The sequence below is a fragment of the Macaca mulatta genome, chromosome 11 (assembly GCF_049350105.2).
Source record: "Macaca mulatta isolate MMU2019108-1 chromosome 11, T2T-MMU8v2.0, whole genome shotgun sequence".
NCBI lineage: Eukaryota > Metazoa > Chordata > Mammalia > Primates > Cercopithecidae > Macaca > Macaca mulatta.
This window is the reverse complement of record NC_133416.1, coordinates 108,711,205-108,730,922: the sequence shown is the minus strand read 5'-3', so window position 1 is coordinate 108,730,922 and position 19,718 is coordinate 108,711,205. Positions and strand designations below refer to the sequence as shown.

Genomic DNA, 19,718 nt, shown 5'->3' with positions numbered 1-19,718 from the left:
TGGTTGTCTAAAGAAAAAAATTCCAAAGACTTACAATCTAAACATTTAGTTTTGACCAGGTGCAGTGGCTCATGCCTGTAATCCTAACACTTTGGGAGGCTGAGGCAGGAGGATTACTTGAGTCTAAGAAGTCAAGCTCAGCCTGGGCAACCTAATGGGACCCCATTTCTACTAACAAATTAAAAAGTTTTTAATTTGCTTTGCACACCTGTAGTCCCAGCTACTTGCGAGGCTGAGCTGGGAGAATCGCTTGAGCCCCGAAGGTTGAGGCTGCCATGAGCCATGATGACACTACTGCACTCCAGCGTAGGTGACAAAGTGAGACCCTGTCTCAAATAAATAAATACATAAATAAATGAAAACCAAACATTTAGTTTTAATTCTAGTATGATGCTATAATTCTACTTCCTCAAAGACTTCATTTTAATAAGCAAGAAACTGTAATGCTAGGTCAATTTTTTTTTTTTTTTTGAGACTGAGTCTCCCTCTGTCACCCAGGCTGGAGTGCAGTGGCGCGATCTCGGGTCACTGCAAGCTCCGCCTCCCGGGTTCACGCCATTCTCCTGCCTCAGCCTCCTGAGTAGCTGGGACTACAGGCGCCCGTCACCACGCCTGGCTAATTTTTTGTATTTTTAGTAGAGACGGGGTTTCACCATGTTAGCCAGGATGGTCTCGATCTCCTGACCTCGTGATCCACCCACCTCTGCCTCCCAAAGTGCTGGGATTACAGGTGTGAGTCACCGTGCCCGGCCAGCTGCTAGGTCAATATTAATAGGAATGACTACATTTTGAAAAGCAACATTGCCCTAAAGACATATATCTTTCCTACAGAGTAATGGCTGTCATTAGTTAGAATCACAAAATATACAGGAACTAACAGTTTTATTTTTCAACACCTTATCATGACCTTTATGCATTTGCGTTCCTATAAAAGTAGGAACTTTGCTCTTGTCATAAATTGAGAGAAGCAGTGGTGGAGGTAGGATGTAATCACCAATAAAGATTAGCTAAGTTTCTCTTGGCTATTTATGGCTTTGTTAATTATACATTTGTCTCAACACTTTTATTCTTTTTAAAAATTTTTTTAAAATATGGAACGCTTCAATTTGCATGTGATTCTTGTGCAGAGGCCATGCTAATCTTCCTTGTATTCTTCAATTTTAGTATATGTGCTGCTGAAACAAGCTCTCAACACTTTTTTAAAAAACCTTGAGTATTGTGTGTTGATAACTATTCTATTTTGTGTGTGTTGGCTCATTAAATCTCCTTATTCAATGTCTCAACACTTTATCCATTTATTAGCAAAAAGATCTTGCTCTGTTGCCCTAGCTAGATCATAGTGGCTTGATCATAGCTCACAGCAGCCTCGAACTCCTGGGCTCAAGCGATCCTTCTGCCTCAGCCTCCTAAGTAGCTGGGACCACAGGTGTGTGTCACCAGGCCAGGCTAACTACAAAAAAAATTTTCTTTTTGTAGACAGGGGGTCTCATTATATTGCCCAGCTGGTCTTGAACTGCTGACCTCAATCGATCCTTCCGCCTCAATCCAAAGTGCTAGGATTACAGGAATGAGCCATTGCTCTGGCCTTTGTTTTGTTTTCAATGCCTGTAGGGAATTAGGTCAGTTCTTTACTAACAAAGCAAAGCATTATATGGTCAAATTTTGAAAAATAAGATTTTTTTAATCAAAATGCCTAATGGGTCTTTTTTAGTGTTTATCACACTGTCATTTCCACAGTGACTTGTAATTAGGTGCTTAATATAGATTCTGAAAGGCTGTCAATACATGTAAATTTGTATATAGTATTTCAGTTTACAAAGCATCCTGATATATATCTCATTTATCTGGTTCAGAATATGTAGTTTGAATACAAATTTATATTACAGCACATTTTTCCTTTCAGTTCTATTTTATTTATTTTTTTGAGACAGAGTCTTGCTCTGACGCCTAGGCTGGAGTGCAGTGGGGCAATCTCAGCTCACTGCAACCTTCACCTCCCAGGTTCAAGAGATTCTCCTGCCTCGGCCTCCCGAGTAGCTGGGATTACAGGCACCTGCCACCACGCCCAGCTAATTTTTGCATTTTTAGTAGAGATGGGGTTTCACCACATTGCCCGAGCTGGTCTTGAACCCCTGACCTCAGGTGATCCACCCACCTCGGCCTCCTAAAGGGCTGAGATTACAGGCATGAGCCACTGTGCCTGGCCTTAGTTCTCTTTTAAAGGGAATCTCTATTTTCAAGAATTACATACATCATACTCAAATATAAATCTGACATCGACGTAAGTTTGAAGTAGTAATGGCCAAGATCTTTCAAGTAGCAGCAAACTAATCTTGTTTAAGAGGAGGTATTATAGAATCATAAGCACAGAGGTCCAATAATTAGACCACACAGTGCTTACAAAGGATAGGCTTAGAAAGGTTTGGGTGTTTAGGTAAAGAGCTCTTCTCCCCTTCTCAAACCATTAACAAAAATAAAAATAAACAAACTTTTCCTTGCAGGAAAATTTCCGTGAACCTGTGGTTTTGGGGGCAAGGGTGAGAACAACAGGCAAACCTAGTTCAGAACCTAGACAACTAGAGGGGTCTGCAAACAAGTCAAAACCAAAATAGGCGTGGTTGGTGAGCATGTACATTGGTACAGCCATTATGGGAGGCAGTATGGAGGCTCCTCAAAAAATTAAAAATAGAACTACAGTGTAAACCATATAGTATATACTACATATCATATATGTATATATACCATATATACAATATATACATATATACCATATATTCTGGGTATATATCCAAATAAAATGAAATCACTATGTCAAAGAGCTATCTGCATCACCATGCTCATTGCAGCATTATTCATAATAGCCAAAGTATGGACTCACCTAAGAGTGAACTAATGGACAAAGAAAATGTGAAATATAGGAATGTGGTATATATATGTATATTTATATACATAATGAATACTATGCAGCTTTTAAAAAGAAGAAAATCCTGTCATTTGTGATAACATGGATGAATTTATGCTAAGGGAAATAAGCCAGGCACAGAAACACAAATACTTCATGATCCCACTTATATGTAGAGTCAAAAAAAAGTGTAACTCGTAGAATTAGAAAGCAGAATAGTGGCAGGATCTCGGCTCATGACAACCTCTGCCTCCCAGGCTCAAGTGATCCTCCCATCTCAGCGTCTCAAGTAGCTGGGACTACAGGTGCCACTGTGCCTGGCTAATTTTTTTATTTTTTTGCAGAGATGGAGTCTCACTATGTTGCCCAGGCTGGACTCCAACTCCTGGTCTCAAGGGATCTGCCCACCTCGACCTCCCAAAGTGCTGGGATTACAGGCCTGAGCCACGACACCTGGCCGATCTTAAATATTCTTAGCACAAAATAAACATATACACACACGCACACACAACTATGTGATGTGATGGATATGTTAATTTAGTTTCATTGTGATAATCATTTCACAACATATACATCTATGAAAACATCACATGGTACACTATAAATACATATAATTTTTATTTAAAGCAGAAGAATTCTTTAAAAATAAACTAAAAAGGCAGTCCATAAGCTTCTGTTGAATGGATGAAAATCTGTACTATAAATAAAAACATAATATGCAAAGGTATTAATAAGATTTGGAAGAAAACCTAAGAGAGTGTTAACAGTAGTGACTACTGGGGATCACCGAGATACAGGGTATTAGGGATGGAAGGTTTACTTTTTTTTTTTTTTTTTTTTTTGAGACGGAGTGTCGCTCTGTCGCCCAGGCTGGAGTGCAGTGGCACGATCTCGACTCACTGCAACCTCTGCCTCCTGGGTTCAAGCGATTCTCCTGCCTCAGCCTCCCGAGTAGCTGGGACTACAGGCGCCCACCACCACGCCTGGGTAATTTTTTGTATTAAGAGACGGGGTTTCACCGTGTTAGCTAGGATGGTCTCGATCTCCTGACCTCGTGATCCGCCCGCCTCGGCCTCCCATAGTGCTGGGATTACCGGCGTGAGCCACCGCGCCCTGCCGGAAGGTTTGCTTTTCAATGGATCTTTGGGAAGTTTTAAAACATACATGCTCAACCTTTAGAAATTACTCTAGGGGAAATTCCTTCTCCACATCCTCTAGGTGTGCTTCCTTCCTCCTCTCAACACACTTCACTATCAAAACCTACATTACTTCCAACAGTCGACCCTCGAGGGAATAAGTCCCTGGTCCCCACGATCGTGACCAGCCAGTCCACACTGCCGACCCCAGAAATGCAGTCTCAAGTGCTCGGTCAGCGAGAAGAAAAGCGGGCGAGGTCCTTGTTCTGCAGGCCACAGCGAAGACAAAAACCTCCAGTTACTGGCCTCAGGTGTAAGGCTGCTCCGCATTGGCAGTGCGGGACCATTCCTATCATTATTACGTAGTCTTGTTTCCTTCTGGGAGAAAGCACCTGGGGAGAGTTGGGCTGGCCCCTTCGGGCGCTCCGGGACACGCGTCCTCTGTAACGCCGCAGCCTGCGCCAGCGTCGGACAGGGACGTCTCATGGAGGCCCGACTCGCATTTTTAGTTGTCAGATTCGCCACTTTTTGGTGTCAGAATTTAAAAGAAAAATTCCAGTTTCTCTATTTCAGAAGCTCTTTCTGTACAGAAAAACAGAAGCAGGAGATACTTCAGGCTTTTGAATTATTTTTCTCTTCTGGCGTCCACAGTATCTACATCCAGTGAGCGGGGACCGTGAGTCGAAAACGACGACGTGGATGCTCAGGCCACAGTTCCCGGCGCGCAGTCGCAGCTGCCCCTCGCTCCCGCCCCCGCCTGGAGTCCGACGTGGAAGTTGCTGGCTGAGTGGGCTTGCGAGGAAACCGCCTCGGAGCTGCAGCCGAAGGCCAAGGAATCACTGAAGATCGGCGAGGGAGGACAGGCGGTTCATCATGGGTGAGGGGTTCGAGAAGGGCACCCAGGCGCGTTCGAGGCGGCCGCGGCCGAGGGCTGGGGTGCAGAGGAGGAGAGGGGCCGGCTGGGGAACCCTAGAGTAGCCAGCTCCTCAGGGGGCGGGTCGCCGAGGACTTAACTTACCTCGGATCTTCATTTCTAGGGGTGGATCCGGCCTTTCGCGTTCTCCTCCGCCGTCTCTCGTTCCCCTTCATTCCCGCGGGGTCCGGGGACCCGGACAGCGCGGGTCTGCAGAGCCTGGGTTCGAGTTCTTTCCCCTTATCATGAAGTTTTCCCTCATCCCCAGCTCCACTTGCTGGGCAGAGTTGTTCTTGCGAAGGCTGGCAACGCGTCAGTCGCCGGTTCGCTGAGGTTTCTTGATGAAAGATGAGCTGCGGCCCCAGAGTGGAAGCTTAATTATTCTCTTTACCAGGGGCGCTGGGACGGCGTCAGTTTGAAAAATCCGAGAGCAGGTTTTGCTTATGTTGTTTTATGGCCAGTTTGGCGTTTGTCTGCTCATCTGCTGTAGCGTTTCATGCAATAATACGGGTATTTCTAGTCGATAAATGAAATTTTATTCTCAATTCTTGGCCCACTGATTGAGGGAACTTGCATTCTCACAAGCATCACTAGGGTCCAAATAAGGGTGCACGTTCTTTAACTTGTTTCCCACCCTCCAAATGAAGGTGCAGATTCTTTGGCTTGGTTAAATCCCTCCACAGTTTTCTGGGGAGCATACTTCTTGCTCCCAAGCATCACAGGCGCTGTCCTGTCTTCCATAACCCGCTTCAGTTTTGTTCCGGCTCTCTTCTACCTGTAAATGGTAGAAAGGACTTTGTCAAGTCACACCCATTCTGTTGAACTTTCCCAAGGTTCTCTAGCCCGTGGTGGTGTTCATTTTTCAACTGGCAGCTCTTAGTTATACCATGTCTTTGCCGAATAACAGTGTGGCATCCCTTCTGATGTGAACGATTTTTTTTTGTATCGTTAATGTAACTTGTTTTTAATCTTCTCTAATGGCTCTGGATGGGAAAAGGACTGTGCTTTTATACTACACAATACTTGGTGTACAGGAAGCTTTCTGGGAATATTTTGTGATGCATTGGATAGAGCTTTATTATTTTTTAAAATGGGTTTTCTGTCAAAAATTGTTGTTTTCAGCTTCTTTCTCAATTTCTTGTACTAGTTACATTGCTTGGTGGAGAACTCTGATTGAAGTTGGTTACAGTGGTACTGCCGCTGTACAATACTTTTCCTGTGCGAGGATTACATTGTCCCACTATCTTCCTTACTGGCCCCTTGGTTTTTGGGGGTAATGAGGGGATCATATTAAAATATTCCTATTCTGCTGATTAGAAAATGAGATTCCCAAAGACAGCGGCCATATTTCTCTTATTCTTTGGTTTATCTTCTGTGCCTGCATGACACAATATTTAGGACATAGTAACATAACTAATTACTTGTTTGATGTTGAATAATATATTTCATTAGGAGCAAAAATATGCACCTATGCATCCAGGAAATTATAATATTTAATTTGGTATATAGCTTTCAAAGGACAAGATTAGATGTTTTGTGTACCTAGTTCACAAAATGACATTGTGTATGTTTTTTCTTTTGTTATGTTTTAGGTGGCTTTTTCTCAAGTATATTTTCCAGTCTGTTTGGAACTCGGGAAATGAGGATTTTAATTTTGGGATTAGATGGAGCAGGAAAAACCACAATTTTGTACAGATTACAAGTTGGAGAAGTTGTTACTACTATACCTAGTAAGTGTTGGTATGATGAACTAATTGTAGGGGTTTTCTGGTCTCCATCTAACATAACTCTCCTTCCTTCCTCCCTCCCTCCCTCCCTCCCTCCCTCCCTCCCTCCCTTCCTTCCTTCCTTCCTTCCTTCCTTCCTCAGGTATCACTGTGTTGCCCAAGCTGGTCTTGGACTCTTGGCCTCAAGTGATCCTCCTGCCTTGGCCTGCCAAAGTGCTGGGATTACAGGCATGAGCCACTATGCCAGGCCTGTTTCTGAATAAATTAATTCATATAATAAAGCATTTGATAAAGTTTGTAAACTGCTGGTATGAACAAAACATTGATAACACTTTTTTCATCAACTGAGAGGCAGCTTAGTGTAATTTAAGGACCCTTGTTCTGGTTTATGGACGGGTTTGGCTGTTTATAGCTGTTTAAATTACTAAATTTTATTGAGAGCCAGTATCTTTACTAATAAAATACGTAAGATAAATACCCACTGGCTTTCGGGGGAAATAAATGAAGTAGTTAAAAGTACCTTTTAAACCTGTGTAAAGAATTATATAAGTGTTAAGTGATATTACATGTGAAGTGCCTTTTTTTCTGTATGTGTTACTATTTTAATTAAGATTAGTTTATCTAGGTAATTCTATTGATTCTTTTTAAAGATCTGAGTTGTAGAGATTGAGTGTTGAAGTAATTTGGTACCTTAAAAATATCAAAAGAAGGCCGGGCACAGTGGCTCACGCCTGTAATCCCAGCACTTTGGGAGGCTGAGGTGGGTGGATCATCTGAGGTCAAGAGTTCGAGACCAGCCCGACCAACATGGAGAAACCCCATCTCTACTAAAAATACAAAATTAGACAGGCGTGGTGGTGCATGCCTGTAATACTAGCTACTCGGGAGGCTGAGGCAGGAGAATCACTTGAACCCGGGAGGCAGAGGTTGTGGCGAGCCGAGATCGCACCATTGCACTCCAGCCTGGGCAAAGAGCAAAACTCCGTCTCGAAAATATATATGCATATATATGTATATATTTATTAAGAGAAGAAATACCTCAATTTTAATCGATTATTGCTGTCTTACAAAAATATTCTCCAACAGTCTTATTTGACTGTATGAGAATACTGTTGTTATTTATTCTTTTTCATTTGTTGACCTCAATTTACTTGGAGAAGATTAATACATTTAAATTAAATTGAAGAGTTCATACAGTTTGCCCAAGATTATTTAAATTATGCCTCTAACATTACTCTGTCACTCAGGGTATTTCTATATTGTTGCTGTTCAAATTTATGGACTAAAACAAAAGAGGCTAACCTTTAAGAAATAAGAGTGTTTTGAACCCTGTAATGTCTGTTGTTCCTTTTTGCTATCTTCAGCAAATTTTAGTTCCATTAGTTTTTGCTTCTCAAAACCACCCATCTCTGTCTGGGCATCTCCTGCAGTGCACCACCGTGGATAGTTTTGAGTTTCAGTGAGTGCTGCTTTACACCACACTGTTTTTTGAGACAGTGTCTTGCTTTTTTGCCCAGGCTGGAGTGCAGTGGCGCAATCATAGCTCACTGCAGCCTCTACTTCTACCTCCTGGGCTCAAGCCATCTTCCCACCTCAGCCTCCCAAAATGTTGGGATTACAGGCATGAGCCATTGCACCCAGTCTACGCCATTCTCTTGCTTGCACGTGTAAACGATGTTTTTTTTACTATTGGTGAACATTGTGATTACACTCCTACCTAATTCTAAGGGAGACATCGTGAACTTGCATTTTAGTTTTTCACTCAAATTTGTCACAGTATTGTTATTTTTTAATTGTAATAGACATACTTGCCAAATACTCAAAGGTATCACTTCCCACTGCAAACTTAAATATAAAACAAAAGCTAATTGTCCAGTTATAGCCGGAAGTTTTATTTATTTATTTTTTTGAGACAGAGCCTCACTCTGTTGCCCAGGCGGAAGTGCAGTGGCGCCATCTCGGCTCACTGCAACCTGTGCCTCCCATGTTCAAGTGATTCTCATGTGTCAGCTTCCAGAGTAGCTGGGATGACAGGTGTGTACCACCACGCCCGGCTAATTTTTGTATTTTTAGAAGAGATGGTGTGTCACGGTGCTGGCTAGGCTGGTCTCGAACTTCTGACCTCAGGTGATCCGCCCGCCTCGGCCTCCCAAAGTGCTGGGATTACAGGTGTGAGCCACTGCACCCAGCCATGGAAGTTATTTTTTAGCTATTTTTCACCTAAGAAGGATAGCAGAGAAAAGGGATGGGACACCTGCCCTTTGACCATCCAGCCATGACCTGATTACAAGTGAGCTCTTGAGGATGTCTGCAGATGGGCTGTGAGACTGAAAGCTGCAGCCATGGCTGTGTCCATGCTGAAGTTTAGAACTGAAGTTTAGCTTTTCTTGCTTTTGGTCTGTTTATTTGCTACCAACGAAAATTCTACTTTTTATAGTACATCCACAACTGTACTTTCTAAATACAGCTTTCGAACACTCTTAACTGCTCTATTATGAGGGGAGTTTAATAGGATTTCCATTGAGCTAAAAATTATGTTTTCCTTTTTATTTCTTTTTAAAATTCTTTTTTAAATTTATTTGAGCTAAAATTATACACTTTATTTGCAGAACTGCTGGCTTTTAAAAAATATCCTGAAGATGGTATTGATCTTGCTAATTGATGTTTTGTGCATACACGTGCACGTGTGTGGGGGGAGCAGAGCATACTATCTCATCTTAAATGGTATAAAATCTCAACCAATAATGTGATTCAACAATTACCATTTCTTTTTAATTCGAATCCTAAGACAAATTATGTATATATATATTTTAAACTTTAATAGCAGCTACCATTAATTGCTGTAACTCAATTAGATAGGCTATTTTGAAGGTGGAATGTATTAGTGTACACATACCGCTGATTTGATTTCTCTTCCAGCCATTGGATTTAATGTAGAGACGGTGACATACAAAAACCTTAAATTCCAAGTCTGGGATTTAGGAGGACAGACAAGTATCAGGTATGGTACAAAGACCAGGTTATTTGGTAGTATTTAACATTTATTGGTTCTTTTAAGGGTTAACATCAGTAAACCAGAATATGTGTTCTATTGTGATTTAAATGGAGCCACCTAGTTTAAAATGAGGTAAAATTTGGAACTATTTCCAATCCATTGAGTTAAAACTTAAGGAGCCCAGTTTTCTAGATATCTGTTTAATGAAACTCTTTTCATGAAAATCTGAAGACCTTATTACTTCAGTTATTCTCAACTAGAAAGGACCCTCCATTTAGTTCTTGTCAGCCTCTCCTCTCTGAAACACACTGTTTTGGAATTGATTATACCTTACAGGCCTACCATTTAGGGCTAATATAAAAATAAATGCCATTGGCTGGGCACAGTGGCTCACGCCTGTAATCCCAGCACTTTGGGAGGCTGAGGCGGGCAGATCACTAGGTCAGGAGCTCAAGACTAGCCTGGCCAACATGGTGAAACCCCATCTCTACTAAAAATACAAAAATTAGCTGGGCATGGTGGTGCGTGCCTGTAATTCCAGCTGCCTGGGAGACTGAAGCAGGCGAATTGCTTGTACCGGGACCTGGGAGCCAGAGGTTGCAGTGAGCCAAGATTGCGCCACTGCACTCCAGCCTGGGCTACAGAGCGAGACTCTGTCTCAAAAAAATAAATGATAAATAAAAAATAAATGCCTTCTGCAGTTCAGGTATTCTGCTTAGCATTTTGGGCTTGATATGGCAACAGTGAATGTTTGGTGACTGTCAGTAGTTGCTCACGATGGTACCATCTTAAAAGATTAGTAATGCATTCTCCAAACATTCTGACTTCTTATAACTCATTTATTGAATCACATTTCTTTTTTTTAAATCGTGCAGCCTCCCAAGCCAGAGTAGGCTCAGAGAGACTCCATTGAATCACTTTTGAGTTTATTTATAATTTTAGCCATTTCTACTGCTTGATGTCAGTGATTAATTTCATGAGTGTTAAATGAAATCACATTTTAAAAGTTTATTCCTCTTAAGGGGTACCTAGTTAAATATTTGTTTAAGAAGATGAATGATCAGGTCTGTGTACAACTTTTCTATCAAGTATATTTAGTGATTTCATAGATTATAAATAAATTTTGTCATCCTGAAGTCTGAATTCATTTTGAAACTCCCTGGTCCTGTGATTTAATGTTTATCAACATTCTTTTGACTCCATCACATCTGAGGGATATGGTACATATATCCACCAGAAACAGTGAATCATTAAGGTATTGATTCTAACATGTGTGGGACAGAATTGGCAATTGATTTGTCAGTTTCTTCTTTAAAACCATAACAATATTTTCTCCCCTTGTGAATTTTCTCTAGGCCATACTGGAGATGTTACTATTCAAACACAGATGCAGTCATTTATGTAGTAGACAGTTGTGACCGAGACCGAATTGGCATTTCCAAATCGGAGTTAGTTGCCATGCTGGAGGTAAGAAAACTTAACCACTTTAAAATGTGGGGAAATCACTTACATTTGCTATTTCCAGTACATATTATTACATTGAAGAATAATTAAAAAGAATGCAGGGGTTGTTCTCTCCATCCTTTTAATATTATTTTCTTTTATGCAAATGCTTTTCTATTCCAAAAATACAGTTGAGGAGAGGGTTGGAGACAAAACAAAACAACAACAACAAAAACTAACCTTGTAACTTCCTCTTCCTTTAAGCCAGATTGCTTGATTTTCCAGGAGGTTCAGAGCTCACTTAAACAAAAGCATCTATTCTAAGTCACTTATTTGATGTGACTAAAAAAATTTTTAGCTATTTCAGAAGGATTAAAGTTCAGAGGAATATGTATTTCTGGGTTGCTGGCACAATGCTAGCCTCACGTTTATCGTTTTTTACCCTTCCCAGTGTTGACAGTGCTTTAGCTACACGGACCTTCTTTCTATTCTTTGGACACGAGCTTGCACACCTGGCTTAGGGCCTTTTGCACTTGCTGATCCTTCTGCTTCTCTCCAGCATCTTTGCATGGGTGCCTTCCTGACATGTTTCTTCCCACATCTCTTCCCCAGAAAGAAGTCTCATTTATTCTCTAATCCTTTACCCTTCTTTATTTATACCAATATTGTTTTTCTTTTTCTTTTTCTTTTTTTTTTTTTTGTAGAGATGGGGTCTAGCTATGTTGCCCAGGCTGTTCCCAAACTCCTGTCCTCAAATGATCCTCCTGCCTTGACCTCCTAGTGTTGGGATTACAGGTGTTAGCCATTGCACCCCACTTACTGTTTTTTTACATTATTTTAAAATTTATTTGTTGGCTGGGCGTGGTAGCTCACGCCTGTAATCCCAGCACTTTGGGAGGCTGAGGCGGGCAGGTCACCAGAGATCATCAGGAGTTCGAGAGCAGCCTGTCCAACATGGTGAAACCTCATCTCTACTAAAAATACAAGAAAATTAACTGGGCATGGTGGTGTGTGCCTGTAATCCCAGCTACTTGGGCGGCTGAGGCAGGAGAATCGCTTGAACCCAGGAGGCAGAGGTTGCAGTGAGCCGAGGTCGTGCCACTGCACTCCAGCCTGGGTGACAGAGTGAGACTCCATCTCAAAAAATAAAAATTTAAAAAAAAATGTATTTGTTTGCTTATGTATCTCTCCCTCTAAAATGTAAGTTCCTTGAGTTTACCCTGACAGGAGGAACAGTGTATAGCACTTAATTAAGAATTCAATAATTTTATTCACTGAAGTTAGTAAGATCATATATTGGCTAACTGCTCAAATTCAGAGGATGCATTAAATCATCCATTTTTTAAAAATGAAAAAATAATCAAATGTACTATGATAATAATAAAATTGCCCTTGCTCTGGAAAATTAGATGGATAAGTTTCTTTCTCTTGTCAAAAACTGTGATTCTGAATTGTTTAATCAAGGGATGTTTAAATATAAGTTCTAGGCCAGTTGATACCTAGGTAAAAGCATCCTCAGAAGAGAGGACTATGGACTTTTGATTTTTTTTTTTTTTTTTTTTTGAGACAGAGTCTTGCTCTGTCACCCAGGCTGGAGTGCAGTGGCGTGATCGCCACTCACTGCAATTTCCGCCTCCTAGGTTCAAGTGATTCTCCTGTTTCAGCCTTTGAGTAGCTAGGACTACAGGCTTCTGCCACCACACCCGGCTAATTTTTGTATTAGCAGAGATACAAAAATTGTATAGCATTTTTATACAAAAATGGTGTAGCAGAGATGGGGTTTCACCATGTTGGCCAGGCTGGTTTCGAACTCCTGACCTCAGCAGTTTGCCCGCCTCCTGATCTGCCCGCCTTGGCCTCCCAAAGTACTGGGATTACAGGAGTGAGCCACCATGCTCAGCCCAGGACTTTTGATTTCTTGAACTACTGACTTCATAATGGCTTCCAAGTTATAAATTGCAGACTTAATAGTTAAACATTTGGTGAATTTTTTCTTTTTTTAATACGTCATAGCATTATATTTATTATGAGAGCTTCTCAGACCAAATTTAAATGTAAGAATAAGATTTAATTGCCTTGGGTATAATGGGATTTTTAAAGAACAGCTTTATTTAGGTCTAATCACATGACATATTTTTATCATACAAAGTATTGCTTAAAAAGAATGGATTGTTGACTTCAGTTTACAATTCTTGAGTTGTGCAGGATTGTTGTTAGGTTACTTGCAGTGTTAGGATTTGACTTATAAAGTCTTACAGAGAAAGAAGTAAAAGTTGGATTCTTTCTTTAGGAAGTGACTTTTAATTCATCAATAAATATCATGTTATGTTAAGTACGGGCCGAGTGCGAGTCAGGACTGTTAATGTTAAAACACGGACACAGGCCAGGCGCTGTGGCTCATGCCTATAATCCGATCACTTTGGGAGGCCGAGGCAGGCGGATCACCTGAGGTCAGGAGTTTGAGACCAGCCTGGCCACCCACATCTACTAAAAATACAAAAATTAGCCAGGTGTAGTGGCGCACACCTGTAATCCCAGCTACATGGGAGGCTGAGGCAGGAGAATTGCTTGAACCCAGGAGGTGGAGGTTGCAGTGAGCTCAGGTCGTGCCACTGCACTCCAGCCTGGGTGACAGAGTGAGACTCCGTCTCAAAACAAACAAAATTAAAAATATATAGTATAGACACAAAAGCAGTTTAGGTTTCAACTTTTTTTTTCTTTTTTGAGATGGAGTTTCACTATTGTTGCCCAGGCTGGAGTGCAGTGGTGCAATCTTGGCTCACTGCAGCCTCCGTATCCTGGGTTCAAGCAATTCTCCTGCCTCAGCCTCCTGAGTAGCTGGGATTGCAAGCATGCACCACCACACCTGGCTAATTTTTGTAATTTTAGTAGAGACTGAGTTTCATCATGTTGGTCAGGCTGGTCTTGAACTCCTGACCTGGTGTTCCACCCACCTCGGCCTCCCAAAGTGTGAGGTGTGTGAGAGCCACTGTGCCTGGCTACTGTGCCTGGCCTTTCAACTTTCTTATACACAAAAATGTATTCTAAATGGGTAAATAATTAAATGTAAAAAATGAAAATTATAAGAACATATAAGGAATTCAAAAGATGAGATTTAATTAACGTAAACAGTCCCCCCCAAAGCTCAGATATGGCAAATATAAACAAGATTAAGATAAGAAACCAGGCCTAACCAGAAACCAATGACTTAAGGATTAGTGATCTTAATCATAGCAAGATCTTTTGCAAAATGAGCAAAAGGCAGTTCATAGGGGGAAAACATTGCTAATAACATTTGCATTTGCTTTTAAAGAGACAGGGTCAGCAGGGTGTGGTGGCTTATGCCTGTAATCCCAGCACTTTGGGAGGCTGAGGCAGGCGGATCACGGGGTCAGGAGTTCGAGACTAGCCTGACCAACGTGGTGAAACCTCATCTCTACTAAAAATAGAAAAATTAGCCGGGCGTGGTGGTGGGCGCCTGAAGTCCCAGCTACTCAGGAGGCTGAGGCAGGAGAATTGCTTGAACCCGGGATGCGGAGGCTGCAGTGAGCCAAGATTGCACCACTGCAACTCCAGCCTGGGCGACAGAGGGAGACTCCGTCTCAAAAACAAAACAAAACAAAAAAGGGCGTCTCCCTTTGTCCCCTAGGCTGGCATGCAGTGGCACAACCAAAGCTTATTATAACCCTTGAGCTCCTAACTCTGCTTCCTTTTTTGTTCATTTTTTAAAAAAAATTTTTGTAGAGACCCGTGTGTTGCTCAGGCTGGTCTCAAACTCCTGGACTCAAGCGATTCTCCTGCCTCAACCCATTTGCATTTCGAATACCCTAATAATATATAATGAGATGCTGTGTTTGGAAAAGTAAATAATTCCCAACTCTGCAAAGGCTGCATTGAAGATGGAGACTTTTATACACTGTTGGTAGGGTAACCTTTCTGGAAAGCTGTTCATGCATGTATTCAGTTTATCAAAGCCTGAAAAAAGCTGTTTATACTTTAACTCCATTTTTAGAATATTGTGTTAAGAAAGCAGATTCAAACAAACATTTTTGTATAAAGACCCTGTCACTTGGGTTTATCTAATAGTCCAGTGGAAAGAATCTAATAAGAGTCTAATACTAGAAAATAGTTAACACAGTTTATGGTGGCTGCATCCATAGTGTAGAGCATATTTAGCCATTTTTTTATTTTGAAAACATTGTTATAGTTTGGAGAAACATGATTTTAATTTTTAATTTTTAGGCAGGGTATAGAACTATATATAAATCTGATCTTAAATGTGTGAATGTATTTACTAAATAAGCTCTTAAGTATCTGCAAAACAAAGTACTAGTAGAAAACGCCCAAAATGTTAACAGTGATCATATTTGGGAGGTAGGATTATGGGTGAAGCTTCTTTTCTTTATAATTCTCTATGATTTCATAATGTATAATGAATATAATATATTAATAATTATAAAATACACTTTTAAAATGTATTTTTGGACATTTTCTAAACTCGAGAGAGCACATTGGTTAAAGGAAATTAAATATTTTCAATTTCGTTTAGGAAGAAGAGCTGAGAAAAGCCATTTTAGTGGTGTTTGCAAATAAACAGGACATGGAACAGGCCATGACTTCCTCAGAGATGGCAAATTCACTTGGGTTACCTGCCTTGAAGGACCGAAAATGGCAAATATTCAAAACATCAGCAACCAAAGGCACTGGCCTTGATGAGGCAATGGAATGGCAAGTATCATGTTTCCAGAAGCCATCTGTGCATTTGTGTGTGCTTGCAGCTATGCACGTCCACGTGTAATTTTTCTCCAGTGTTGAGGATGAAACTTTGATTTATTTAGCAGTTTATTTCATAAGTTCCTCCAGCCTTTTCTCCCACTGGTCTTCAGGTGCATCCGTCTTCTCAACCACACCTACCTGATGACAGTTACAATTCTTTGCCAATTTTTTTTTTTTTTTTTTTTTTTTTTTTTTGGGACGGAGTCTCGCTCTGTCACCCAGGCTGGAGTGCAGTGGCCGGATCTCAGCTCACTGCAAGCTCCGCCTCCCGGGTTCACGCCATTCTCCTGCCTCAGCCTCCCGAGTAGCTGGGACTACAGGCGCCTGCCACCTCGCCCGGCTAAGTTTTTGTATTTTTAGTAGAGACGGGGTTTCACTGTGTTACCCAGGATGGTCTCGATCTCCCGACCTCGTGATCCGCCCGTCTCGGCCTCCCAAAGTGCTGGGATTACAGGCTTGAGCCACCGCGCCCGGCCTCTTTGCCAATTTTTAGCCTTTTCCTTGCCTCACCTCACCCTCCAATTCCTTATCCTTCAGGAATTAGCTTCAGGCTGTCTTCTGAAGAGCTTTTCCTAATGTATCTCTATTCCTACTGCCTAACCACTCACCTAAAGTTAGATGCCCTTGTCACAGATTAGTGACATAGTACTTGTTATGCTGTCTTGTAATTGTTTGATTTGTTCATCTACTCATTAGATAATCACCTCCTTGAGGACTGAGACTAGTTTCACCTCTGAGTCATCCATATGTAGCCCAGAAGTAGTAGTAGCCTGGAAAATAGATATTTGGTCTTTTTTGAATTTTTCATTCAAATCATAGACAAATTCAAAGCTTAAAGGAACCTTATGGAAATGTAGTGCATAACCTCATCTATGTTAGCTGTGTTTATTTTAAGTACTTTGGAATCCACCTCTAATACAAAGTTTATTATAGATGATCATGCTTTATGCCTGAAAGTTAATTTTATAAAACAGTTCATTTTCTCTTTACAGGTTAGTTGAAACATTAAAAAGCAGACAGTAATTCAGTCCATTCTTCTCCCCTGAAACGAAGACTACATCACCCTTTGGAAACAGACAAGTGTACTTCACACTACTAGATGTTAAAACTATATGATTGTTTGGCATATACTGACTGACTGCAATGTTTGTGGTAAATAGGGAAAAGAAATATTTGGTTGGAGGGATAATTCGATCGAATCACCTGAATGTTCTATGTAATGTAAAATATTCTTTTCTTGCTTTCTTGTGTTAAGGTATATATTCTATTTGTATGGAATTCTTATTCAAATACAGTTCTATTAAAGAATGTACTCCTATTGGATGAAAAAACCTATTTTTGAATAGTAGTTGCAGCTTGTTTGTATAAATACTAAAAAATATCTTAACAGATTTTTTCCCCCTTAAAATGAATTATCTTTCCAAAGATTAGACTCAGTAGAGTAGGTGAGGAACATAGTGTGTATAATATAATCTTTATTTGCTTATCTGACCACTTTTTATTAAGCTGTTTTGTTTAAAAGCTTTTGGTTTTAGGCATGAATATTATTTTGATGGTTAACTTCATTGACTTATCTGCAGTTGTCATTTTATAGTACTTTACAGTTGTCAAAAAAAAATCTCATGTTGACCTAGCTGATCTGTACAGGAAGCTTGTGAAGTAGGTAGGACAGGTTATGATTCTTCACTGTATGGACATGGACCCAGGTTGGCTTGCCCAAGGTCACCTGCTAGCTAGTAAGGTGGGGATAAGGCTCAAAGTAAAACTTTTGGTTCAGAAGCCTGACTTATAAACTATACTATATATTCCCAAAAATGTCAGTATTGACAACACAGTCTAACTCTTTAATAAAATTACGCTAATTAAAGCAGTTACATTCAAAATAATGTCTATAAACTTACTTGTCTATACTAGTAGAAGTGATCAGTGACATACTATAAATAATCCTAAATGGTTATATTTGATGGAATTCATAACACACAAGAGAAAATTTCACATTAAAGGAAAGGAAGGTTTAAAAATCTATTTTCAGGTTATAAAAGGTGTCTTTACTGGTTTTCATTCCTTTTATCTACCATGTCCAATATTTGGTCTTTTTTGAATGTAAACTTGTTACACTCAAACATGTAAACTTGTTAAAAATCAAAATCTTACTGATTATACAGGGGGAAATGAAGCATTCTGGTTTAAAAATTAGGCTTATTGCTAGATTGTAAGTTTAAAAACAATTCATGTTCAAAGGAGCTTTTCAAATTACCCAGTCCACCTCAGAATTAACTAATGTGACAGAAGTAAATATAGTGCTTCATAATTGCTAAAAATGGGTGAATTTCTTTCACTTAAGTTGGAAAACCAGCGTTTAAGAAATTAGGTGCTGGTATTGAGAGCTTAATACCATGGATCCCCGCAGGTCTCGGAAACATTAGTTCCTTTCTTGGCCTTCACTGTGCTTCCAGTGTTGGCCTCTGACCTCTTCCCCTCACATTTATGTTCGTTCTCCAGGCTTATATTCGTTCTCTGCAGCTTTCTCCCTTCACCTGCGGGACTCTCACCCTTCTTGCTCATTCTCCAGCACCCATTCCTACTTTAGTCTCTGAAATCTTTTTTGGAGATTTTCTTTCAGCTACAAGTGTTCCAGTACAACCAGTATTACTCCTGAGGGGCAGAGACTTTTTCATATTTATGTCCCTAGTATCTGGTGTGGTGCCTGGCATATGGCATTTCAGAAGTATGTTCATAGTTGAAATAGTACGATAGATATTTGTCATCTTGACAAGTAGCCCCTTTGCAATTTATAGTTGAGTTCATTTCTGGTCAGTGGCACATGGCTGGAAAATGCAGAAAACAAGTTCACTTACAGCCTGAGGCTTGTAAAGCTTGTACAGCTGCCTCCTGGCAGTTCAGGAAAACTGCAGAAAATGGGAAGTAAGGTCCGGCAGGCAGACCTGGCATGTAGCCATCTTGAATCCCAGGGCATGAACTTGCCCCAAAGGTCATCACTTGATTAAGCCTCATCCCTCTGGTTTATCACAAAGAATAGGGTGGGATAAAGAGAGTGGACACTTAAACAAGCCATAAATTATATGGTCCTTGTCTAGCAGGAGACAACTGCACAGGTATGCTACCAGTGTTTGGATATTGATACTTACATGGCAAATCTGAATATTGTTTTATGAGAGGCCTGGCAATGGGAAAAGCACCAAACTTGAAATTAGAACATAGGTGCAAATGGCCACTCCTGCAGTTTCTTTTCTGTAAAATGGGACCTGGAAAAATGATACCAAATGTTTCTTTCTGACATGCTATTTTATAACTCTGGCCTATGGTTGTGTTGTATCTTGCTACAAAAAAAAAAAAAAAAAAAAAATTGAGAGTGGTAGAATTACTTCTGTTATCTGAAATACCTGAGATGCATTTTAAACTGTTGAAATGTAAGCTCTGAGGGCTGGGACTGTACTGTTAGTATCCCTTGCATCTAGTGTGGTGCAGGTGCACCTGGCACACAGTAGGCACTCAATAAATATTTATTGATTAAAAACAAAGACGTCTTCAATATCCCAGATATATTTGTTCTTTCTGATCTTTGCCTTGGTATTTTGTTTTATTTTAAAAAAATTTACGAAAGCAATACATGCATTTACTTTAGGTCACTTAGGATGAATTAAAGTCAGTCTTCTAAGATGGCCTCCTTCTGACACATTACGAAGCCCTTAGAAGGGTGAGAACTCCTGTTTGAGATACACACTATATCAAAGCACAGGTGCTTAAGTGAATGAACATTTGATTCCTATGCCACATGCTATCTCATTCTTAGCCCATAATTACA

The 19,718-nt window shown here is 40.5% G+C and overlaps 1 protein-coding gene and 1 non-coding gene across 2 annotated transcripts; one reads left to right on the top strand and one right to left on the bottom strand.

Moving 5' to 3' along the window:
• Positions 1 to 1,085: 1,085 nt before the first annotated feature.
• Positions 1,086 to 1,188, bottom strand: LOC114671141 (U6 spliceosomal RNA). The gene has a single exon (XR_003721037.2). It is a non-coding gene; the product is annotated as a U6 spliceosomal RNA (small nuclear RNA).
• Positions 1,189 to 4,784: 3,596 nt separating this feature from the next.
• On the top strand, positions 4,785 to 19,434 carry ARL1 (ADP ribosylation factor like GTPase 1). The gene is made up of 6 exons (XM_015152578.3): positions 4,785 to 4,915; positions 6,544 to 6,681; positions 9,598 to 9,679; positions 11,029 to 11,140; positions 15,666 to 15,844; positions 16,885 to 19,434. The coding sequence occupies exons 1-6, from the start codon at positions 4,912 to 4,914 to the stop codon at positions 16,913 to 16,915; spliced, it is 546 nt and encodes a 181-aa protein (XP_015008064.1). The 5' UTR covers positions 4,785 to 4,911; the 3' UTR covers positions 16,916 to 19,434.
• The last annotated feature ends 284 nt before the right edge of the window (positions 19,435 to 19,718 follow it).

Excerpts from the sequence above, each read along its gene's own strand:
- ARL1 (XM_015152578.3), top strand. Across the intron at positions 9,680-11,028 it reads GGAGGACAGACAAGTATCAG|GCCATACTGGAGATGTTACT; the intron begins GTATGGTACAAA and ends AATTTTCTCTAG. Across the intron at positions 15,845-16,884 it reads CTTGATGAGGCAATGGAATG|GTTAGTTGAAACATTAAAAA; the intron begins GCAAGTATCATG and ends TTCTCTTTACAG.